At 44.5% G+C, this 25,644-nt stretch overlaps 1 protein-coding gene across 7 annotated transcripts; it reads right to left on the bottom strand.

Moving 5' to 3' along the window:
- Window positions 1-42: 42 nt before the first annotated feature.
- On the bottom strand, window positions 43-24,192 carry cdk16 (cyclin-dependent kinase 16). 7 transcript variants are annotated; one of them, XR_006840873.1, is made up of 19 exons: window positions 23,771-24,044; window positions 18,663-18,876; window positions 15,165-15,341; window positions 12,751-12,884; window positions 12,493-12,618; window positions 9,508-9,564; window positions 9,210-9,324; window positions 8,843-8,937; window positions 8,612-8,674; window positions 7,657-7,780; window positions 7,248-7,368; window positions 7,035-7,132; window positions 6,755-6,860; window positions 6,612-6,654; window positions 6,381-6,471; window positions 6,195-6,272; window positions 6,043-6,081; window positions 2,727-2,819; window positions 43-1,124 (listed from the first exon to the last, which is right to left on the bottom strand). XR_006840873.1 is itself a non-coding variant. In XM_046364930.1 (19 exons), exons 3-19 carry the CDS (start codon window positions 18,781-18,783, stop codon window positions 2,782-2,784), a joined length of 1,626 nt encoding a protein of 541 aa, XP_046220886.1. In that variant the 5' UTR covers window positions 18,784-18,876; window positions 23,771-23,918; window positions 24,057-24,192; the 3' UTR covers window positions 43-2,781. The 7 variants fall into 7 exon arrangements, 5 of the variants coding, with proteins under 5 accessions (XP_046220886.1, XP_046220887.1, XP_046220885.1 ...); XM_046364930.1 differs by adding an exon at window positions 24,057-24,192 and having other exon boundaries at window positions 43-2,819; window positions 23,771-23,918; XR_006840874.1 differs by lacking the exon at window positions 6,043-6,081 and having other exon boundaries at window positions 23,771-24,042.
- Between the last annotated feature and the right edge of the window lie 1,452 nt (window positions 24,193-25,644).

Genomic DNA, 25,644 nt, shown 5'->3' with positions numbered 1-25,644 from the left:
ACCTTTTCTCATTAAAAGAATAAGAACACAATAACAATATAATCAATGATCATCGTAAGAAAACTATATTCTTATCTTCAATATGACATAATGAGAAGAGTATCCTCATCTCATTGCACAGTCCTCTGCTCGGTTCCGTAAAATAATCTAAGGTTATTTACAACATACCATATTCTTTTTCCACAATATAACATTGCCGTGCTTCACGACACATATCCTCTGCTCGGACTCTCTCATTCTGACTCTCTCACTCTGACTCTCTCACTCTGGCTCTCTCATACACACACACCGCACACAGACAGCACACGCTCACTCATTCACACTTACTAAGTTCACAACATCTCGCTGCTAGGATCACACCCCAACCCACCAAACTAACCCAATGGTTGAGATGGTGAGAATTCATAACCAACTGCATTTCTCTCCAAGTTACCGCCTCAATCCAAAAATGTATACTTTGGTTATTTGAGGTTTGAAACACATCATCTATCCCCATTCAAAACGACGAGCCAGACATTTCAGATGACAGTTTTATGCATGTTCACTTTGGTTTTCACAGAATCCACATACTGAAGTGCTTTAGAACAGTGGTTCCCAACCAGGGGAACTTGGCCTATCCACAGGGGGAACTTGGCCTATCCACAGGGGGAACTTGGCCTATCCACAGGGGGAACTTGGCCTATCCACAGGGAGTACTTGAGAAGACTCATGAGACCATAGTCCTACTGGTAAAATGTACATGGGTAAAAGGCTGGGAACCACTGCTTTAGAACAACAGCCGTGGTTAATAGGTGGGCTAACTACATCAGCAGGCGGTGTATTAGTAGTGAGACTGTGTCTGGTGCACTCTCTCACTCTCCTCAGAATGATGACCACACATCACCCTGTACATAGTGGGGAAATTTGCAGACTGTCTCTTTCACTCCAAACAGGTAGATGTGTAAACACAATTACATTATACCCAACAATACTGTACCCTGTGCCCTAAAGAGTCATTAAACCTATCAGGGTTGTGATGTTTCACTGTGGAAGCTCAATTTGTATTGGATGCATGTCTATATAATCAATAAAGAGAACGCCATCTCCAGGTTTTTGGTACAACGGTTCCACAAATTCCAGAATTCCTGCAAGAATGAGGAGAATTCCTGTAAGTGCTATGGATTCCTCAGAGAACTGCAAAACGTTGTGTGAAAATAGAACAGAAGTGATTTTCTTTCAAACCATTGTACCATATCAGCCAAGCACAGCATTATAAAAATAAATAAATAAATACACCATGAGGTTTTCCCCCAAATGCCACCAAGACACTGTTGGGATTAATCTACCTGGTACTAAACTAATATCCCCCTTCAATGGGGAGATGGGAGGGATAGACTAATACCTTGGATTGATGGAGATGGGAAGGATAGACTGTAATACCTTACTGTGGTGGAAATGGGAGGGACAGACTAATAACTTACTGTGGTGGAAATGGGAGGGATACTGTAATACCTTGCTGTGGTGGAAATGGGAGGGATACTGTAATACCTTGCTGTGGTGGAAATGGGAGGGATACTGTAATACCTTGCTGTGGTGGAAATGGGAGGGACAGACTGTAATACCTTGCTGTGGTGGAAATGGGAGGGACAGACTGTAATACCTTGCTGTGGTGGAAATGGGAGGGACAGACTGTAATACCTTGCTGTGGTGGAAATGGGAGGGACAGACTGTAATACCTTGCTGTGGTGGAAATGGGAGGGACAGACTAATACCTTGCTGTGGTGGAAATGGGAGGGACAGACTAATACCTTGCTGTGGTGGAAATGGAAGGGATACTGTAATACCTTACTGTGGTGGAAATGGGAGGGATAGACTAATACCTTACTGTGGTGGAAATGGGAGGGATACTGTAATACCTTGCTGTGGTGGAAATGGGAGGGACAGACTGTAATACCTTGCTGTGGTGGAAATGGGAGGGACAGACTAATACCTTACTGTGGTGGAAATGGGAGGGACAGACTAATACCTTACTGTGGTGGAAATGGGAGGGACAGACTAATACCTTGCTGTGGTGGAAATGGGAGGGACAGACTAATACCTTACTGTGGTGGAAATGGGAGGGACAGACTAATACCTTGCTGTGGTGGAAATGGGAGTGTGGAAGACCAAGGTGAGACACTACAGCCTCACCATATTATTATTCCCCCCTCAATTAGAAGATAACTCTAATCAACTTATCACTTATTCAAGCCTTGTCATTTTTCAAATGATTCCTTCATTGTGGTATTATACAATAAAACATAGAAAGCTTCTAGCTAGGGGTATTACAATAGCATTGTGCATAATTTAAGTGAGTCGAAAACTTTGGTCCAAATCCATTAAAATGTACGGGTGATGATTATTGCATTCAAAGAATGTCCTGACATGTCTAAATGTAATTATACAGGGCTGCAATTATGTCAGCCTGTAAACTAAAGATCACAGTAGTTAGCTATACAAGGAAAAATGGTAAGGCTTTCTTTGCCTGTCAGCATTTACAGTATACGTGATGGTAAACGTGTGTCTGTGACAGTAAACTTTTCTATATAGAGGAGAGAGTGCATATTGAGAGCAAACACAGAAGAAAAACAGGTATCCTCCTCAGCCTCGTCTTACATGTAAACAGCTAGGGAACCTCAACACTAAATGGACCAACAATGACAATTCAAAAGGTATAAAGATGATGAATATGTATCCCTTCATCGCACACAGAAATGTCTCAGCTTCCCGTCCTCTCGTTCGTCCGTCTCTCTCTCACTCCACTCAGAAAAGCAGGCTCTGTCGACGAGATATGCTGTTCACTGTGAGGAGAGAGAGAGACAGTGAGAGGAGTGACAGACAGATCCCAGGAGGAACACTCATCATCACAGGTACTTGAACAGAGACCAGAGGGAGAAGGTTCCATCGGGGTAAGAGAGCTGCTGACAAAGGAGATACCGTATGAAGACAAAACAGCACACACAGTGATACGTTGACAAAGGAAATAAGTAGCACTTGTGTCAAAATTCAACACAAATGTGTTTTGTATCCGCATCCTTACATTCCAAACCATCATTAATTACCGCTGCCCTCCATGGACGTCACAACAATATTTGAAATCAATTCAAGTACAGATATTTGACACTAGTGCCTTATTTTCACTTCGCATTGTCAAAACAGGGTCCACAAATTCAGTGTGGAAACAGACGAATGTGGAGAGAGAGAGAGAGACAGACAGACAGACAGACAGAGACACAGACAGACAGAGAGAGAGAGACAGAGAGAGAGAGACAGAGAGAGAGAGAGAGAGAGAGAGAGAGAGAGAGAGAGAGAAGCAGGAACAAACATAGGGTTTTCATACAGGACAACTCAGTGGGTAAGGTCCCTACAGGCAACATGTCACATCAGCATTCCCCTTTGGTGTGTCAGAAAGGGGAGAAATGTAAATGACTCTGAACTCAAATACACCAAGTCCTGGGAGGCCGAAAGGGGTACATTCTTTTGCATGTAAAAAAATACAGAGTATTGCACAATATTAACGTCAAACATAGTTGAAGTAAACTGTACTTTTCCCTTCCGCATTGTTGATAAGCTTCAAGTAGATAGAATAGCAGCAGTGTTGCAAATGAGAATGAGTCAGAGATCCACCCTCTCATTATCACCCCACTCCGGACTCCTCGGGCTAAATCAGGAGTTATCTACAGGACGGTTAACCCTCCCTCTGTCATATAACAGGAACGAGTTTAGGGTGAGAGAGCAGAACACCCCTCAGAAAGACATATGAATAATTAATGCAGGAAATTATGTAATCATGAATTTCTCATTATAACTGTGTTACAAAACAACACACATTTTATCCATGGCTGATATTTGGATTATGTAAGCAACAGGCCAATTGATTTCTCTTCACATTTTTTACTGCATGTGTGTGTTGGGCATAATTTGGATATTGATTTTCATTGTTGAGCAGGGGTTTAGTAGTCTGTGTTTTATTACATTTGGTAAAAAGGAATTGTTTTCCTCAGTAAAAGACAGCATTGCCTCCCGAGTGGCTCAGCGGTCTAAGGCACTGCATTGCAGTGCTTGAGGCATCACTACAGACCCTGGGTTCAATCCCAGGCTGTGTCACAGCCAGCACACAATTGGCCCAGCGTCGTCCGGGTTAGGGAAGGGTTTTGCTGGCCGGGATTTCCTTGTCCCATCGCTCTCTAGCGACCCCTTGTGGCGAGCCAGGTGCCTGCAAGCTGATTTTGGTCGCCAGCTGGACAGTGTTTCCTCCGACACATTGGTGAGGCTGGCTTCCGGATTAAGAGAGCAGTGTGTCAAGAAGCAGTGCGGCTTGGCAGGGTTGTGTTTCGGAGGACGCACGGCTCTCGACCTTCGTCTCTCCCGAGTCCATAGTGGAGTTGCAGCGATGGGAGAAGACTGTAACTACCAATTGGATATCATGAAATAGGGGAGAAAAAGGGGTAAAAGCCCAGGTGAAAAAAACAGCTCATAAACAATGCAGCCAAGAGAACACAGATAATATCTCTCTGATTGACTGGGTCCAGTGAGAGCTCCTCAGGCGGGAGGTTAAGGGAAGCAGACTCTTATGAGAAGCCCATTCTCCATCACTACACAGATCAGTGATCTGACCAGGTCTGAGCTGGGCTGACTACAATGCACAATGACCAGGTCTGAGCTGGGCTGACTACAACGCACAATGACCAGGTCTGAGCTGGGCTGACTACAACGCACAATGACCAGGTCTGAGCTGGGCTGACTACAACGCACAATGACCAGGTCTGAGCTGGGCTGACTACAACGCACAATGACCAGGTCTGAGCTGGGCTGACTACAACGCATAATTACCAGGCCTGAGCTGGGTTGACTACAACGTATAATGACCAGGGGACTGAATGCTCCTGAGTCAGAGCTGAGGGCAGGCATGTTTTCAACAAATCAAACACAACCAGGAAGAACAGGGGACCAACCAGAAACAGCTATTTTAGCAAAGAAAACCTATAACCATTCAGAGGTGGAGTACTGTGCACTAGCCCTGTTGATGTGATGTGACTTGGTGTTTGTTCGAGGATAGTCTTGTATTCAAGGTGCTGTCCAGTGATGCATGCTGTTTGTGTTCATTTCTAACAAATGTCTGAGGCTATGTTCATGAGCCAAAACAAATTGGCATAAAAAAGCTCGCCTAGCGTACTTAAATATCTGAGAGCACTGCTCTTGCTACTCCTTTCTTTACATTATTGTGTATGAGTGTGTATTACAATGAACAGTGGGAATTTCCATTGAAAGTGAAGACCACCTAATGTGTTCTGTATGGATGTACACATGTAAATAAATGTCAAGTATCATGTAATGTAGTCTTGACATAATGTAAAGTAGTCTTGACATAATGTAAAGTTCTCAATATAATGTAAAGTAGTCTTGACATAATGTAAAGTTCTCAATATAATGTAAAGTAGTCTTGACATAATGTAAAGTAGTCTTGACATAATGTAAAGTAGTCTTGACATAATGTAAAGTTCTCAATATAATGTAAAGTAGTCTTGACATAATGTAAAGTTCTCAATATAATGTAAAGTAGTCTTGACATAATGTAAAGTTCTCAATATAATGTAAAGTAGTCTTGACATAATGTAAAGTTCTCAATATAATGTAAAGTAGTCTTGACATAATGTAAAGTAGTCTTGACATAATGTAAAGTTCTCAATATAATGTAAAGTAGTCTTGACATAATGTAAAGTAGTCTTGACATAATGTAAAGTAGTCTTGACATAATGTAAAGTAGTCTTGACATAATGTAAAGTAGTCTTGACATAATGTAAAGTAGTCTTGACATAATGTAAAGTTCTCAATATAATGTAATGTACTCTTGACATACAATATTCTTCTAGCCTCAAAATCTAAGGGTGTGTTTTGAGAATGGTTACATATTCATTGTTAAAAGCCATGGGATGATAGACTGACACATTGAAGTGCATCAGAGGGGAAAGGAGGGGATGGTTCGCGGCCTCCTCATGAGAGGAGGAAGTGAACTGAATATACCTAAGGTGTGCCGGAACCTTAGGCATCCCTGTACGAGCTCTGGAACACAGTGATTTAGCCATTAAGTTTACATTTTGTACAAGGAAGTTGGGACATTAAAATAAGACATTTCGTTTATGGGATGAAATACAACTGTAAAGAGAGGAACTTACCTGAGTCAGACAAGGAGCTGCTTCTACAGCCGGGCTCTTTCTCCAGCTGAATGTCTTGAAGTGAAAATATTGATGTAGCTAGGAGAGGATACGTTCATATTATACAATTATTTACCAATGACATGAGACTACACTGCTGTTAATAATGTGTGTGAGTCATGTGTGGAGGAGTGAAGGCCAACTCACTGTCAGGCAGTGTGATGACTCGGTCTCCCAGACTGTGGAAGTATAGATGCCTCATGGCCTCCTCTGCTGAGATGCGCTTCTTTCCCTCAAACTGAAACACAGACGGACACACAGCTTCACTCTACTGTCGCTAATGGCAACGAACACCTCCAGGACGATCAGAAAGATTATCTAAAAAGGTGAGATGGGTGTTTGTCAATGATGACAATGTTGCCACAGGGGTGGTCTCACCTGCAGCAGTTTGGACAGCAGTTCCACTCCTTCATTGTCCAGTCTAGGAATAAACAACAAATACACAATAAATTAAGGTAACTCTCATTGAACAAGCAGGTCTAACGTGTCATAAACAGTCACAGTGCCGAGCACTGCATCACCTTGGTGTGTGATTCCGTAGACAGTCGGCTCTGTACCGGGGGTAGTTGTATGAGATGAACTCCTCATTGGAGGTGATTCCAGGCCAGGATGTCTCATTGGGTGTACCTGGAGCAGACACAAACAAGTGCTTCAACTCTCAAGACATTGAAAAGGAAGGGATGTTTTATATCCTTAGGCGTCTCCATGGTGCCAAAATGCATTTCTCCCCGTCTCTTTTCCTTCAAAAGGGCAGGGCCACACCATGGACCAAGTTGGGCAGCGACGGGGGTACAGTCTCACCTAGCAGTTTAAAGATGAAGTGCAGCTCCTCCTCCACTGTGGAACCAGGAAACAGGGGGCGGCCTGTAGACATCTCGTAGAAGATACAACCCACTCCCCTACAGAGTCAAAATATAACGTTACTATAACAACTTCACTGACATTTTAGAACAGAATGTCATAACCAAACATCAATATCAACCCGATTGGCTAAGACCAATAGTTTATTCTTACCACATATCTATCTGCGTTGAGTAGTCAGTGCTTCCTAGGAGGATGTCTGGGGGACGGTACCATAGCGTCACCACCTCGTTGGAGTATGTCTTGGTGGGAATGGACTTAGCCCGGGCCAGGCCTGAGACAAAAGCATGATTCAATATTCAACAAAACGTTTGAAAGTAGCTTAACATTTTTACATGACCGTTTGTGGGAGAGGCTCTTGGGACATATTGGCTTATTACACCGGCAAAACTCTGTCGTACTACCAACAAATAAATGGATGTGCTTTTTTTCTGAACACATTGTTTTGTCGTTACTCTCAATTATTGAGAACGTTAAACTGAAACACTACAGATAACACTCTGGTTCCACAGGGACTTTGAGGTGTGGTGATAAGACTGTCTGTACAGTTAGAGGTACTGACCAAAGTCAGCCAGTTTGAGCTCTCCGCGGTCGTTGATGAGCAGGTTCTGGGGTTTGAGGTCTCTGTGGAGGACTTTGCGGCGGTGGCAGTAGTTGAGGCCGCGCAGCAGCTGGAACAGGAAGAGCTGAGGAGGAGAGGCACAGTAACAGACATGAGATAAGAAGTCTGCAAAGACATGACAATGCCACAGACCACCCAGAGACACACAGACACACAGGGACACACAGGGACACACAGGGGGACACACTGAGACAACAGGGACACAGGGACACACAGGGACACACAGGGACACACTGAGACAACAGGGACACACAGGGACACACAGGGACACAGAGGGACACAGAGGGACACACAGGGACACAGGGACACAGGGACACACAGGGACACACAGGGACACACAGGGACACAGGGACACACAGGGACACACAGGGACACACTGAGACATGAGAGGTATACTGTAGGTGAGAGAGACACAGGGACACACTGAGACACAGGGACACACTGAGACACACAGGGACACACAGGGACACACAGGGACATGAGAGGTATACTGTAGGCGAGAGAGACACAGGGACACACAGACACACTGAGACATGAGAGGTATACTGTAGGTGAGAGAGACGCAGGGACACACTGAGACACTGAGACACAGGGACACACTGAGACATGAGAGGTGTACTGTAGGTGAGAGAGACACAGGGACACACTGAGACATGAGAGGTATACTGTAGGTGAGAGAGCCATAGGGAGACAATGTGCAAAGACAAAATACACCAGTAAAGACCCTACTAATCACTAACTACACATTTAAAAACTATTGGCACTGTGCCATTTCTTCTACTGTTAAGTAGATGTATACATCGGACTGGAATGATAGAAATCCATTTTATGATACATGCTAAAGAATGTAAGGGAAATCATGTATCAAGGTATTGTAGGCTGATGAGTGCCTCACCTTCACATTGTGCATGTGGATAGAGTTGCCACAATCCTCCAGATACTGCTTAAGGTCTTTATCCTGCGTGACAAATCACAAATCATTTACACAACTTTGACACCGGCACAAACAAATTCATTTGGATTTGTTTTCATTCAAAATGTAAGGAGTCGACAGATGAACAGTGTGTGTGACGTGCTGTCAGATGCTCTTATGCTTCTCCTCCTTTCTGTGTGGACGATGACTCACCAGGTACTCAAAGACCAGCGTGAGAGACTTCTGCGTGTGGATGATGTCATGGAGGGTCACTATGTTCGCGTGTTTCAGATCCTTCAGCAGAGACACTGGGGGAGAGAGATAACCAATGCATGATTTTTTTTTAAATATACTTATACAGCATGTCTCAACTCTTTCCATATCAGAGGTCAGAAGCAGCAACTGTGGTTGACTGAGGTCAGTCCTGTAAATAGCCAGTGCTCCCTTGGCTTGCTCTGGTTTCCACTTCCCAACCTGTTGGGTTTTATTTTTAGCTGGCGGCCCAGGCTCGGGCCCACCCGACACAAAGGTGTTTGGGCACTATGCCCAGTGCCCACCCTGTGGTGGTGTGGTGTCTCACCTTCTCTGATGGCAGTGCAGGGAGCCCCCTCCTCATGCTCCAATCGGATCTCTTTCAGAGCCACCAGGTTGTCAGTCAGCTTGCTGCGCCCTTTGTATACGGTGGCATAGGTTCCCTGGGAGAGAGATAATACTTACAGACAGACTACAGTAGGAGCACATCATAAAAGCAGTGCAAAACAGTGGCAGAAGCAAACCTCAACGCTGCCAGGACAAATGTTTGGCAGCAGAGGTTAAGAGCAAATAAACAATGACTAAGGGGTAGGATAATGTCAATGTATATGTTTGTAACAGCATACCTCTCCTAGCTTATCCAGCTTCACATAGGTCTCCAGCTTCCCAAAGCCAATCTCGGACTGAGAGAAAAAAACACATTGTATCTTTAGAGGATTCTAGAAGTCTTACCACATGTAAAAATCACAGAATGAGAACATGCTTTGTTATTCACAAATATGACAGACAGACAGACTCCAGAACATTGTTACAAACTACGAGACTGGCTTCATCCAGGAAGATGAACTACGAGACTGGCTTCATCCAGGAAGATGAACTACGAGACTGGCTTCATCCAGGAAGATGAACTACGAGACTGGCTTCATCCAGGAAGATGAACTACGAGACTGGCTTCATCCAGGAAGATGAACTACGAGACTGGCTTCATCCAGGAAGATGAACTACGAGACTGGAAGATGAACTTCATCCAGGAAGATGAACTAGACTGGCTTCATCCAGGAAGATGAACTGGACTGGCTTCATCCAGGAAGATGAACTGGCTTCATCCAGGAAGATGAACTAGACTGGCTTCATCCAGGAAGATGAACTACGAGACTGGCTTCATCCAGGAAGATGAACTACGAGACTGGCTTCATCCAGGAAGATGAACTAAGATGAACGAGACTGGCTTCATCCAGGAAGATGAACTACTGGCTTCAGACTGGCTTTCATCCAGGAAGATGAACTACGAGACTGGCTTCATCCAGGAAGATGAACTACGAGACTGGCTTTATCCAGGAAGATGAACTACGAGACTGGCTTTATCCAGGAAGATGAACTACGATGAACTGAACTACGAGACTGGCTTCATCCAGAGACTGGCTTTATCCAGGAAGATGAACTACGAGACTGGCTTTATCCAGGAAGATGAACTACGAGACTGGCTTTATCCAGGAAGATGAACTACGAGACTGGCTTTATCCAGGAAGATGAACTACGAGACTGGCTTTATCCAGGAAGATGAACTACGAGACTGGCTTTATCCAGGAAGATGAACTACGGAGACTGGCTTTATCCAGGAAGATGAACTACGAGACTGGCTTTATCCAGGAAGATGAACTACGAGACTGGCTTTATCCAGGAAGATGAACTACGAGACTGGCTTTATCCAGGAAGATGAACTACGAAGATGATCCAGGAAGATGAACTACGAGACTGGCTTTATCCAGGAAGATGAACTACGAGACTGGCTTTATCCAGGAAGATGAACTACGAGACTGGCTTTATCCAGGAAGATGAACTACCAGGAGACTGGCTTTATCCAGGAAGATGAACTACGAGACTGGCTTTATCCAGGAAGATGAACTACGAGACTGGCTTTATCCAGGAAGATGAACTACGAGACTGGCTTTATCCAGGAAGATGAACTACGAGACTGGCTTTATCCAGGAAGATGAACTACGAGACTGGCTTTATCCAGGAAGATGAACTACGAGACTGGCTTTATCCAGGAAGATGAACTACGAGACTGGCTTTATCCAGGAAGATGAACTACGAGACTGGCTTTATCCAGGAAGATGAACTACGAGACTGGCTTTATCCAGGAAGATGATACAAAGAAGGTCAATCTCATCAGGACATGTGCAACCACTTCTGTTGAGATGTCTGGCAGTGAATGTGTAAGGTCTGACCTTGAATAAATATCAATGAAAGAAAATGGTGGAGGAACAGTATAGCAAGGCATAACCGCAAGGGAGAACAAAATTGTAGTGCACATCAAAACACAAGAACTAAAATGCAAGAGGGAGAGTCTTAAGAGCTCAACACACACAGGGACAAGACAGCTCATGAAAAAAGCATGGGCCAGACAGAGTGAGCATGAGGACATAGAGGACGAGGAGGACAGAGAGGGAGGGGGCAGTAACCTACCAGGGAGACATAGAGGAGGACAGAGAGGGAGGGGGCAGTAACCTACCAGGCAGACATAGAGGAGGACAGAGAGGAAGGGGGCAGTAACCTACCAGGCAGACATAGAGGAGGACAGAGAGGAAGGGGGCAGTAACCTACCAGGCAGACATAGAGGAGGACAGAGAGGAAGGGGGCAGTAACCTACCAGGCAGACATAGAGGAGGACAGAGAGGAAGGGGGCAGTAACCTACCAGGCAGACATAGAGGAGGACAGAGAGGAAGGGGGCAGTAACCTACCAGGCAGACATAGAGGAGGAGGGCAGAGAGGAAGGGGGCAGTAACCTACCAGGCAGACATAGAGGAGGACAGAGAGGGAGGGGGCAGTAACCTACCAGGGAGAGACATAGAGGAGGACAGAGAGGGAGGGGGCAGTAACCTACCAGGGAGACAGAGGAGGACAGAGAGGGAGGGGGCAGTAACCTACCAGGGAGACAGGGAGACAGAGAGGGAGGGGGCAGTAACCTACCAGGGAGACATAGAGGAGGGGGCAGTAACCTACCAGGGAGACAGAGAGGGAGGGGGCAGTAACCTACCAGGGAGACAGAACCTACCAGGGAGACAGAGGGAGGGGGCAGTAACCTACCAGGGAGACAGAGAGGGAGGGGGCAGTAACCTACCAGGGAGACAGAGAGGAGGGGGCAGTAACCTACCAGGGAGACAGAGAGGGGGGCAGTAACCTACCAGGGAGACAGTAGGGAGGAGGACAGAACCTACCAGGGAGACAGAGGGGAGGGGGCAGTAACCTACCAGGGAGACAGAGAGGGAGGGGGCAGAAACCTACCAGGGAGACAGAGAGGGACAGAGAGGGAGGGGGCAGTAACCTACCAGGGAGAGGGAGGGGGCAGTAACCTACCAGGGAGACAGAGAGGGAGGGGGCAGTAACCTACCAGGGAGACAGAGAGGGAGGGGGCAGTAACCTACCAGGGAGACAGAGAGGGAGGGGGCAGTAACCTACCAGGGAGACAGAGAGGGAGGGGGCAGTAACCTACCAGGGAGACAGAGGGAGGGGGCAGTAGGACAGAGGCAGTAACCTACCAGGGAGACAGAGAGGGAGGGGGCAGTAACCTACCAGGGAGACAGAGAGGGAGGGGGCAGTAACCTACCAGGGAGACTCTCCTTAGCCTCCGGCTTAGAGGTTTGTCAAAAAGAGGACTGTTCAGACAGAACTTCTCCAGGTAGCCATCTGGGAGACGGATGTCCGCAGGCAAGGACAACCGCTTGTTTATATCCTAACAGAAAGGATAAAAGGTTAGAGGTTGAAGATTAGAAGTTAAAGGTTAGAAGTTAGGATAAAACACCTCATGTGTTACTAGTGTTATAAGAGAGAGTGTGAGTGCGTGAGTCTGTGAGAGTGCGTGTACCTCGGTGGATATCTTGCGTACAGAGTTGTTCCTGAGGCGGACCCTGACAGGACTGTGTACTTCATCAGAAGAGGTGGCCGAGACCTGGTCACTCTCCCCATCAGAGCCGATCTTCACATCTTCATGAACTATCTCTGTACAAACACACAGCAACACACTCAACTCCTGGTTTACATGGAAGAGTGCTAGGGTTACCAGCTCTCAATGTCCTATCGCAATCTAACGATCATAATCTTACTACCTTTGACATTAACTTTCATTATACGTTTGCTTTCTGGGACACGTTTTGGTTCAAAGGCACCTGGAGGGGAGCATGCATTACATTACATTTACATTTAAGTCATTTAGCAGACGCTCTTATCCAGAGCGACTTACAATGCGGTACAATCACAGTAAGATTGGAGAGGAAAAGCAATTCTTCGCTGTTGTCTCCCACTACAACTATTAGAGGTTTCGCTCACTGTTGTTAACTTGTTATACAGCACTGGTGTGATGTGCTTATCAGCTTTTAAATCTACTCTCCAAACAGTATTCAAATTATGTAATTAACTTAAATTCCATTCTAGGACAAAAAAACAGGCATATATAGTGTCTTCAGACAGTATTCATACCTCTTGACTTATTGCACATTTTGTTGCGTTACAGCCTGACTTCAACATGGATTAAATATAAAATGTTTTACCCATCTACACACAATACCACATAATGACAAAGTGAAATGTTTGCAAATATATTGAAAAATGAAATACAGTATGTCAATTAAATATTTCTGTAAGTAGCCACACCCCTTTGCTATGACAATCCAAATGGAGCTCAGGTGCATCCTGTTTCTATTGATCATCCTTGAGATGTTTCTTCAACATGATTGGAGTCCACCTGAGGTAAATTCAATTGATTGGACATGATTTGGAAAGTAACACACCTGTCAATATAAGGTCCCACAGTTGACAGTGCATGTCAGAGCAGAAACTATACCATGAAGTCCAAGGAATGGTCCATAGATCTCCAAGATAGTATTGTGATGAGGCATATATTGGGGCAGCAGGGTAGCCTAGTGGTTAGAGCGTTGGTTGCAAGTTCGAATCCCCGAGCTGACAAGGTACAAATCTGTCGTTCTGCCCCTGAACAGGAAGTTAACCCACTGTTCCTAGGCAGTCATTGAAAATAAGAATTTGTTCTTAACTGACTTGTCTAGTTAAATAAAAGTATCTGGAGAAGGGTATGAAACAATTTCTAGAGTGTTGAAAGTTTCCAAGAGCACAGTGGTCTCCATCATTGGGAAAAGATGTAACTACCCAGACTGCCTAGAGCTGGCTGTCTGACCAAACTGAGACATCGGGCAAGAAGGGCCTTGGTCAGGGAGATGACCGAGAACCCAATGACCACTCGGACAGAACTACAGTTCCTTGGCTGAGACGGGAGAACCTGCCAGAAGGACAAGTCTCTACAGCACTTTAGCAATCTGGGCTTTATGGGAGAGTGACCAGACGACAGCCACTCCTGAGAAAAGGCACATGACAGCACGTGAAAGACGGATCATACGGCAAAAGATGCTGTGATCTGATGAAACAAAAATGTAACTCTGACCTGAATGCAAAGTGCTATCTAACACCATCCCTACCGTGATGCATGGTGGTGGCAGCATCATGCTATGGGGATGCTTTTCAGCAGCAGGGACTAGGAGACTGGTAAGGATAGTAGAAGCCAAATACAGCCAAATCCTTGATGAGACCTGCTTCAGAGTATAAACAACCTTAGACAGGGGGTGAAGATTTTACGTTCCAACAGAACAATGACCCCAAGCATACAACCAAAGCAACGCTGGAATGGCTTCAAAACAAGAATGTGAAAGTCCTTGAGTGGCCCAGCCAAAGCCCAGACCTGAATCCCATTGAAAATCTGGAGAAAGACTTGAAGATTGCTGTTCACCTAACTTAACAGAACTTGAGAAAATCTGCAAGGAAGAACGAGAGAAAATCCCAGAATCCAGATGTGCCAAGCTGATACAGACATACCGAAGACGACTGAAAGCTGTAAACGACGCCAATGGTGATTCAATAAAGTATTGACTCAGGGGTGTGAATACTTATGTAAATGTGATATTTCCTTTTCAACACATTTGAAAACATGTTTTCACTATGTCATTATGGGGTATTGTGCGTAGAAAAAAATATATATATTTAGTCAATTTTGAAATCAGGCTGAAACAAGAAAATGTGGAATAAGTCAAAAGGGGTGTGAATACTTTCTGAAGGCTCTGTAAGTCTATAACATGACCAGTCATAACACAACACACCCGTAACATACACACTCACACACTTGTAGCCAGAGGTCACAAACACACTCCCAGAGCAGACACACACACACACACACACACACATTCCCCTTCCCTGTGTGGGCCAAGTGTTTTGTACCCAGGCGTGTGGTGTGGTTGAGATAGGAGCTGAGGCTGCGGCCCAGGCTGTGTGGTCGGCGCAGGGCGGAGCCGTACGACTGGAGCAGGGAGTGCATGCTGAACGAGCCTCCACCACCACTGCCTCGCACTGAACCCCGCAAACTGCCAGTGCCACTGCCCCGCACTGACATGGTCTCTGGGAGAGAGAAGGGTGGGGAGGCAGAGACACAGGGGAGACACACACAGGAGGGAGGAATGGGGTACGGGTGGGAGTCACGAAGGACAATGCAGGTGGTGGTGGTTGTGAGGTGGAAGGGGGACACAGGGCACGGCAGGGCATGGTATGATCGGGGACAGGGGTTCAAAGCAAATGAATGAGGAAACAGATCATGATTGGGATGAAGACAGGACAACAAAAAGGGGGAAGGGGTGTAGAAAGAAAGAAGAGAAAATCAAACAGAAAAACAAATTAAAGTCATGGATGAAGATGTAGTATTGGGGAGAAAAGTGGAAATGTTACAGAAGTAGGCAGTAACATTTGGTAGAGAAGAACAGAGTAATGGTGGTTAAGATGAGAAGAAACAGGTAAGGAAAGAAAAGAGCCGGTAACTTGAAATTAAAGGATTAACCAAATGAACAGGGGAAACACGTACAAATGTCCATCTTTCAGAGCATGCGATTCACTTTCCAAAAGAGGTTAATACACACTGGAAGACAAAAAAATATGGGGTCAATTGACAAGGAAAACCTTCAGTATTAGTAACAGGGTTACTGAGAAGTTTCTGAGCTGCATGAACTGGTTTCATTGCATTGTACAGGCCAGATGTGGCCCATGCTTACTGCCTCTAATCATCTCTTATGGACACAGTTGATGGTCAATTATATTACGCAACAGCACTTTATTCATTATTTCACAAAGCCAAATTAATTTTCCATTCTAAACCGTTTTTCAATTGATTTTTTTTCTTCAAAATGTTGATTGGTTTTATTGCACAAATTCTTCAGTTTTTTTTCCACCAGGGAGTCAAGTTGAGGAGAATAGACTGAAGTTGTTTCATTGAAACCTCCTGAGACAGCATCAATACAGCCAGTATTAGAACACAGAGAGCCATGCTGGAAGAGACATGCGTCGGATTAAAGGAAGAATAGCAAGCAGGAACCAGAAGCACCGTTATCACACAAACACCCACCCCATCATCACCAGATCCTTCAGGGTGGAGCCATATAGGATTCGGAAAAGTGTAGCTATGGCCTATTTTGTGTGTGAATCTGTGGGTGCGTTGGTAAATTCACTCTGGCTATATCTAGTCCAATTTCAGAGCACTCTCGTCCGAGTGTGCCAGAGCGCAGAATAACTGATGAATTTACGAGCGCACTCTAAGCACTCCAGATTGAATTTAGGAACACACACTGTGGAGTGATGGTAAGGTAAGACCTACCACTGTCCTAAACCATGTATCCCAAGTAGCAGAGAAGCCATAAAAGGGTGTAATGTTTGCACTGCAGAGCTTTGCACAAGAGTGACACTACTCTGTTGCATGTACAGTACTCCCACAAATGATACTGAGTCATCATTGGTTTCAGGTCACCCAGTCATGTGTGGCATGCTTGTATAAGAAAGAAAGAAAATGTAACCTTTTACAGCAGACCTAATTGAAATATGTATGAGTACAGTTGTAAACATTTGGAGATGACACATTGTCTCTGATAAGAAAACAGTTGAATGAGTAAATTTGAGAGCTTTTCATCGCACCATTTTGGTTTTTCATATCACCATTATGAAAAGAAGGACAAAATAACTCCCGCCTTGAGCATAAAGATGGTCCAAACTAAACTAAATATTCTGCACATTGAACTACAAAGCTGTCTGCAGTTTCACTTGTTATTACTTCTTTGACAATTAGGCCTAATTGGTTGTTCAGTATAATAATTCAGGGGTGAAATATCCTACAGTTGTATTGTATAGGTAACTTGGTAGGGGTCAGCCTATACTGGAGTCATTGTATTGTATAGGTAACTTGGTAGGGGTCAGCCTCTACTGGAGTCATTGTATTGTATAGGTAACTTGGTAGGGGTCAGCCTATACTGGAGTCATTGTAATGTCTAGGTACAGTGGGGCAAAAAAGTATTTAGTCAGCCACCAATTGTGCAAGTTCTCCCACTTAAAAAGATGAGGCCTGTAATGTTCATCATATGTACACTTCAACTATGACAGACAAAATGAGAGAAAAAAATCCAGACAATCACATTGTAGGATTTTTTATGAATTTATTTGCAAATTATGGTGGAAAATAAGTATTTGGTCAATAACAAAAGTTTATCTCAATACTTTGTTATATACCCTTTGTTGGCAATGACAGAGGTCAAACGTTTTCTGTAAGTCTTCACAAGGTTTTCACACACTGTTGCTGGTATTTTTGCCCATACCTCCATGAAGATATCCTCTAGAGCAGTGATGTTTTGGGGCTGTTACTGGGCAACACGGACTTTCAACTCTATGGGGTTGAAATCTGGAGACTGGCTAGGCCACTCCAGGACCTTGAAATGCTTATTACGAAGCCACTCCTTCATTGCCCGGGCGATGTGTTTGGGATCATTGTGTCATGCTGAAAGACCCAGCCACGTTTCATCTTCAATGCCCTTGCTGATGGTAGGCTCTGTTACTTTGGTCCCAGCTCTCTGCAGGTCATTCACTAGGTCGCCCTGTGTGGTTCTGGGATTTTTGCTCACCATTCTTGTGATCATTTTGACCCCACGGGGTGAGATCTTGCGTGGAGCCCCAGATCAAGGGAGATTATCAGTGGTCTTGTATGTCTTCCATTTCCTAATAATTGCTCCCAAAGTTGATTTCTTCAAACCAAGCTGCTTACCTATTGCAGATTCAGTCTTCCCAGCCTGGTGCAGGTCTACAATTTTGTTTCTGGTGTCCTTTGACAGCTCTTTGGTCTTGGCCATAGTGGAGTTTGGAGTGTGACTGTTTGAGTTGTAGACAGGTGTCTTTTATACTGATAACAAGTTCAAACAGGTGCCATTAATACAGGTAACGAGTGGAGGACAGAGGAGCCTCTTAAAGAAGAAGTTACAGGTCTGTGAGAGCCAGAAATCTTGCTTGTTTGTAGGTGACCAAATACTTATTTTCCACCATGATTTGCAAATAAATTCATTAAAAATCCTACAATGTGATTTTCTGGATTTTTCTCCTCATTTTGTCTGTCATAGTTGAAGTGTACCTATGATGAAAATTACAGGCCTCTCATCTTTTTAAGAGGGAGAACTTGCACAATTGGTGGCTGACTAAATACTTTTTTGCCCCACTGTAACTTGGAGGGGTCAGCCTCTACTGGAGTCATTGTATAGGTAACTTGGTAGGGCTCAGCCTCTACTGGAGTCATTGTATTGTATAGGTAACTTGGTAGGGCTCAGCCTCTACTGGAGTCATTGTATTGTATAGGTAACTTGGTGGGGGTCAGCCTCTACTGGAGTCATTGTGTGTGTTGGTTTGTATCAGCCACTGTACCGGAGTCACTGTGACTGTGCGCTGTGTCCTGAGGGCTGATGGTCTCACTGGTCTTATCCCCACTGTTGCCCCCCCTCAGGGTGAGGGACAGCTGCCGCTTGATCTTCCTCATGCGGTCCATCAGAGGGGGCAGCGGGGGGCGGGATGCGGAGCGAGACGTGGAGGGCGGGGGCCGAGACGCAGAGGGCGGAGGGGTAGCCACAGTTCAAGCTCTCTGAGGGCACAGACAGACACAAGCAAACGAACACATTGTTAAACAGTTGTTAACCTGTCCTGTAGGGGGGAACTACTAACAAAGATTGACACATATTCATTATCCTCTACAACAGTCAAAGGATGACAGGTCATTCACTCCTCAGGGGTCAAATAAGATACATGTTTAGGCCTCAAGAAGATAAGCTGCTTCATTTGGATTCAAAACTGATGAGAACTCAATGGTTGGATTTGACACTAATGATAGTCTTTTGCTATTAAGGGAGCTCTCATCATTCAGACTTTGCCTATACTGGGCATCACACAAAGACTGTATATATGAATGGACAAAGCCATTGATCACGTGAAACCATTCTTTCCTATGTGAAGATTCAATAGCGCATTGAAGCTAAATAAAATTGGTTAAGATAACGATTCATTGAGACATAACATGCGCAGTTTGAGCTACTCCTGGAAATGACGTTGAGGTTGGCTCAATGCTGACCCCTCTCATTGAGTAACTCAAGTTGAAGGCTGACCAGGGTACTGCAGGCTTTCATTAGCAACTAAATGATCCTTGTAACTTCTTCTGTGTGTGACAGAAGAAGGACATACATCTGGTGTTTCAGAGGCAATTACTGGTACCATGATGGTCTTAAAAATATATATACAGTACCAGTCAAAAGTTTGGGCACCTGGGCCTCCCGGGTGGCACAGTGGTTAAGAGCGCTGTACTGCAGAGCCAGCTGTGCCACCAGAGACTCTGGGTTTGCGCCCAGGCTCTGTCGCGACCGGGAGGTCCGTGGGCGACGCACAATTGGCCCAGCGTCGTCTGAGTTAGGGAGGGCTTGGCCGGTAGGGATATCCTTGACTCATCACGTACCAGTGACTCCTGTGGCGGGCCGGGCGCAGTGCACACTAACCAAGGTTTCCAGGGGCACGGTGTTTCCTCCGACACATTGGTGCGGCTGGTTTCCGGGTTGGATGCGCGCTGTGTTAAGAAGCAGTGCGGCTTGGTTGGGTTGTGTATCGGGGAACGCATGACTTTCAACCTTCGTCTCTCCCGAGCCCGTACTGGAGTTGTAGCGATGAGACAAGAAAAACAATTGGATACCACGAAATTGGGGAGATAAAGGGGTAAAATTTTAAATTAAATAGAAAAATGTTTTAAAAAGGTTTGGGCACCTACTCATTCAAGGGTTTTTCATAATTTTTACTATTTTCTACATTGCAATTAGTGAAAACATCCAAACTACGAAATAACACATGGAATCATGTCGTAACCAAAAAAAAAGTCTTAGACAAATAAAAATATTTTGCATTTGAAATTCTTCAAAGTAGCCACCCTTTGCCTTGATGCACTCTTGGCATTCTCTCCACCAGCTTCACCTGGAATGTTTTTCCAACAGCCTTGAAGGATTTCCCACATATACTGAGCACTTGTTTGCAGCTTTTCCTTTACTCTGCGATCCCACTCATCCCAATTTGGTTGAGGTTGGGTGATTGTGGATGCAGCACCATCACTCTTCTTCTTAGTCAAATAACCCTTACCCAGCCTGGAGGTGTGTTTTGGGTCATTGTCCTGTTGTAAATCAAATGATAGTCCCACTAAGCACAAACCAGAAGGGATGGTATCGCTGCAGAATGCTGTGCCATGCTGGTTAAGTGTGCCTTGAATTGTAAATAAATCACAGACAGTATCACCAGCAAGCACCCCCACACCATCACACCTCCTCCTTCACGGTGGGAACCATGTATGCAGAGATCATCCGTTAACCTACTCTGCACCTCACAAAGACACGGCGGTTGGAACCAAAAATATAACATTTGGAATCATCAGATGAAAGGACAGATTTTCACTGGTCTAATGTCCATTGCTTGTCTTTCTTGGCCCAAGCAAGTCTCCTCTTATTGGGGTCCTTTAGTACTGCTTTCTTTACAGCAATTCGACCATCACAGGAAAGGAAGACCTGATTCACAAGTCTCAATGAACAGTTGATATTGAGGTGTGTCTGTTAGTATTTATTTGGGCTGCAATCTGAGGTGCAGTTAACTCTAACTTATCCTCTGAAGCAGATAATTCTGGGTCTTCCTTTCCTGTGGCAGTCCTCATGAGAGCCAGTTTCATCATAGCGCTTAATCGTTTTTGCGACTGCACTTGAAGAAACTTTCAAAGTTCTGATGGACGGTTGTTTCTCTGCTTATTTGAGCTGTTCTTGCCATAATATGGACTTGTCTTTTACCAGATAGGGCTGTCTTCTGTATACCACCTCTACCTTGTCACAACACAACTGATTGGCTCAAACGCATTAAGAAAGAAATTCCACAAATTAACATTTAACAAGGTACACCTGTGAATTGAAATGCATTCCAGGTGACTACCTCATGAAGCTGGTTGAGAGAATGCCAAGAGTGTGCAAAGCTGTCAGCAAGACAAAGGGTGGCTACTTTGAAGAATCTCAAATATAAAATAAATGTTGATTTGTTTAACACTTATTTGGTTACTACATGATTCCATATGTGTTCTTTCATAGATGTGATGTGTTCACTATTATTCTACAATGTAGAAAATAGTAAAAATAAATAAAGACTCTTGAATGAGAAGGTGTGTCCAAACTTTTGACTGGTTCTGTATATTTAAACAAAGACTGACCACAAAGACTGGCATTTTTTCATTCACTATCATGGAGAATCTTGTTTTCTGCTGACAATGCCTGCAGAACCGCGGTCGGACTTAAACTTCCATGGCTTCAATAATAAGGGGCAGTCCTTCTCCCCTGGCATCACAGCACATGTATTGATTTCACTCTGCATTGCAATATAAAGCAAACCACTAGAAAACAGACATGTTCAATGACCTTGAAAACTACATCTCAACTTACCTTTCAAATAGTACTGAAAAAGCAAATACTAAATACCAATGGGAAAAAATAGCAGTTAGTCTCTTGAGCATCTGGGAGATATTCAGGACTGGGCCGACTACTAAAGTTGTGCCAAACCTCCAGAAGCCCATGTTTTTGCCTTGTGACTAATGACTCAATTTGGCACGACGATGCCCAACAGTTTCAGCTCCAAAGCTTCTCTTTTGAAGGCTAGACGCTTGGTGACCCATTAAATTGCATATTGGCCTAAAAAGGGACTTCTTCTGTATGCACTCTGAACGCTGTCCATCCGAAGAAAATGGGCACTTCTAGGCTATCTGGTGACAGTTGTGTTAGTGCTGTAGACTTTGGAGGCATGGGGTGAGCAGGAGGGCGGACAGGGTAATCTTATGGGGCTTAGATAGCCCTGGTGTAAGAATTTCTTTGTTTATACTAAGACTCTGAGGTATGTTGAGAATGTCATCATTATCTCAACAATCTAAAGTGGTTCTACTGTTGTTGGAAAGGCTATTGGGTATGTCACTGACTGACCATTAGCTAAACTAAGTCATATTTTTCACAAAGGATTCACAGAGAAAACATTTGAAATAGTTGGAATAGTTTGGATGGTGAGAGTAGAGTAAGGTTCTCCTCCTCTGGCATCCATTGCAGGGAAATCTAGAAGTGAAATCCTAGATGAAGACACTCCAAAAAGGTATTTGATTTTAAGAGGCTATTTACTTTGAGTTTGAAACATTAAACTTAACTTGTCCTGTGCAGTGAGGCTAAATATAAAATAAAACAAAGTACCTGTCTGAATAATTCTTAGAAATCATTTTTAGGCAAGCCTGGCCTTAATAATAATGATGATAATAATAAAATGGGATCTAGCGCTTTTCAAGGACCCAAAGTCCTTTACAATTGTAGAAAAAAAACGGGAAAAAACAGCACGAGCACAGAAACTATCCGGGTGCACTGGCATCCACTCAGATAGGTCTAGTTGTCCCTATGTGTCTGTGTTCACATACTTTTAAAACTGGTGCATCATGAACCTTGTTGACATGGAGCAGTGTGACCATGCGAATCCGACAGGGCTGCCTGCCCGCCTGGTACTGATGGGACAGCTCAACATCAAGATGACGTTTTGAAGGCAATGCCCAGGTTGTCAACAGCAGGTGACTAGCACCCTGGAGGTTTGTGACTGCAGTTAATCAACAGCATAGCAGCTAGTCGTGCATCCTTAGCTCATATGTAACCATGACAAAAACAAGCAAGACACTAGAAATTGCATGCAAGCAGGCAAATGAGCTATTCATACAGTGTAGAGGGTCTCCCCAATGGCATCCCGAAAGACCCTTAAGTTTGCTGGGTTCCCATCTGACAAAAACTAAACAAACTGACTATAGCTAGCTGACCAGGATAGGAACATACCCGGTAGCGTTACGTCCATCACATTATGTACGCACGATTCATTTTGAAGGGATATCCTAAATAAGGATTTGTGACCTAGCTTTAGCTGGTTAAGCTGTTTAGCTTTATGAGGTTTCGTAGCTATAATGCAAGAATCATTCAGCTAATGTGTGCAATAGAAACCAATGGTACACGACAGAAAAGTAATCGCCGTTAACAAGTTAATACATGATCTAGTTAGTTAGCTATAGCCAACAAGCTAGCGTCAGTGGCTGCGCACAGCTCGGCCCTTCCTAGCTAAACTACAGCTAGCTCGCAACATGTTTCATTTACGCATGACCATGCATTGGAATGAAAGCGATTCAAAGTCTAAGAATGATTAGAAAGCGGTGATCACGGACATGTTTTATTCTTCAACAAAGACAATGTTGAATTATTGTAATGCGTGTGATTGAAGAGCTTTAAAAGTGGGAGGTACAGTAAACCGATCTTTTGACATCAACAGTGGTTGCTGCAACAAGCTATCAAGTATTTTCGGCGGAACGTAGCTATTGACAAAAACATTTTTTTTAAATCGTATTCTAGCTAACCAACCCGGTGTAAATACCGTTTTGCGCAACAAGGACAGACTGCTTTGTCGCTTACCCGAGGACGCGAGATCCCGTATGCCCTTGTAATCTTAGCAAAAATATCCCAAAGCCAGTGTGCTCTCCCAATAGTCCTCAGCCATTATTCTGCTGGTTGAGATACAGCACCGGTTCGCCCCTGTCTGACAGCATGCCCTGTTCGCATTCTGAAAAATTGTTCAAACGTTTTAGCAGCTGTTCAGTTCCAAATGCGGAGGGTAGTAGAGCAGCTGCGAATAGATTCTGGAGTCACTCACTCCGGCTGATTGGAGAGGTGGAGATCCGTTAATTACGCATTCGCTTACCAGCCCCAAGTCAGGTCGTATGACATTCCACAGTGTTTTTTATTATTTCCGTTATGTCTGGATATTTTTAACTAAGTCTCTATCAATGGAAGCTATTCAAAATGTATATAAATTCCTCATATTACCCTAATAGAATAGGAAAAGCTTACAGTAGAATGACCCAAATTCCATTCAACAAGCTAAGACTGTGGACTGTACCATTGCCTTGGCCCACTCAGGGGATATTGAGTGCAGGGGCGCGTTCATCGGGACACAGAGTTTTTGAAAATTCAGATAGACGTGATATATAGAAGAAATATGCTTCTATGGCTTGTAAAACAAGGACTCATGTCGGCTCTATTAATTTAATTTATGTCTGCAACGTTCGACAACGTTTGGCAACTGAATGTGGCCCCGGTAAGAACGAGCAAAAATCGTTCTTTGTGAATAGGGGATTGACGTCAATGTTTAGATCTGCTGAACTTCTATGTTTTGACCTGTAAAAACGCTAAAAGACGCAGGAAATAGTGTTTCAAATGAGCGTTAAACCTCTGAAGACCTTTTAAATGGTAGGTATAGCAGATACAACTGCATTGGATTGTAGCATGCACAATTTCAATGTTGTAAATAAACAAACACTGGAGATAACTGATCAAGTCATTATAATGATCTCAATATGGAAGAACTTGGGTGATTGATTGCAAAAATTCCCGGTCAGTGCTATCCGGGATCCTTGGCATGCCTGCCCTAAACACAAACCTTAACCCTTTCCTGGTGTGTTTACGGATATATTCAATCAATCCTTATCCCAGTCTGCTGTTCCCACATGCTTCAAGAGGGCCACCATTGTTCCTGTTCCCAAGAAAGCTAAAGTAACTGAGCTAAACGATTTCTGTCATCATGAAGTGCTTTGAGAGACTAGTCAAGGACCATATCACCTCCACCCTACATGACACCCTAGACCCACTCCAATTTGCTTACCGGCCCAATAGGTCCACAGACGACGCAATCGCAACCACACTGAACACTGCCCTAACCCATCTGGACAAGAGGAATACCTATGTGAGAATGCTGTTCATTGACCACAGCTCAGCATTTAACTCCATAGTACCCTCCAAACTCGTCATCAAGCTCGAGACCCTGGGCCTTGTGCAACTGGGTACTGGATTTCCTGACGGGCCTCCCCCAGGTGGTGAGGGTAGGTAACAACATCTCCACCCCGCTGATCCTCAACACAAGGGTGCGTTCTGAGCCCTCTCCTGTATTCCCTGTTCACCCACGACTGCGTGGCCATGCACGCCTCCAACTCAATCATCAAGTTTGCGGACGACACTACAGTGGTAGGCTTGATTACCAACAACGACGAGAAGGCCTACAGTGAGGAGGTGAGGGCCCTCGGAGTGTGATGTCAGGAAAATAACCTCACACTCAACGTCAGTACAGTAGTGGAGAGGGTAGTAAGTTTTAAGTTCCTTGGCGTACACATCACATCAAACTGAATTGGTCCACCCACACAGACTGCATTGTGAAGAAGGCGCAGCAGCGGTAACACAATGAGTGCCCGAGTAGTGCAGCGGTCTAAGGCACTGCATCTCAGTGCAAGAGGCAT

This window comes from Oncorhynchus gorbuscha, linkage group LG10, assembly GCF_021184085.1.
Source record: "Oncorhynchus gorbuscha isolate QuinsamMale2020 ecotype Even-year linkage group LG10, OgorEven_v1.0, whole genome shotgun sequence".
Classification (NCBI taxonomy): Eukaryota; Metazoa; Chordata; class Actinopteri; order Salmoniformes; family Salmonidae; genus Oncorhynchus; species Oncorhynchus gorbuscha.
Note: the sequence above shows the minus strand (reverse complement) of the source record. Positions and strands in the feature narration are given on the sequence as shown.

What these genes read in the sequence shown, in the direction of transcription:
- cdk16 (XM_046364930.1), bottom strand. Translation starts at nt 18,783, where the DNA reads ATGGACCGCATGAGGAAGATCAAGCGGCAGCTGTCCCTCACCCTGAGG. An exon ending in TACGCAAGATATCCACCGAG is followed by an intron (nt 12,619 to 12,750) that starts GTACACGCACTC and finishes CCTTTCTGTTAG; the next exon opens with GATATAAACAAGCGGTTGTC. An exon ending in GCTCAAACTGGCTGACTTTG is followed by an intron (nt 7,369 to 7,656) that starts GTCAGTACCTCT and finishes CTTTTGTCTCAG; the next exon opens with GCCTGGCCCGGGCTAAGTCC.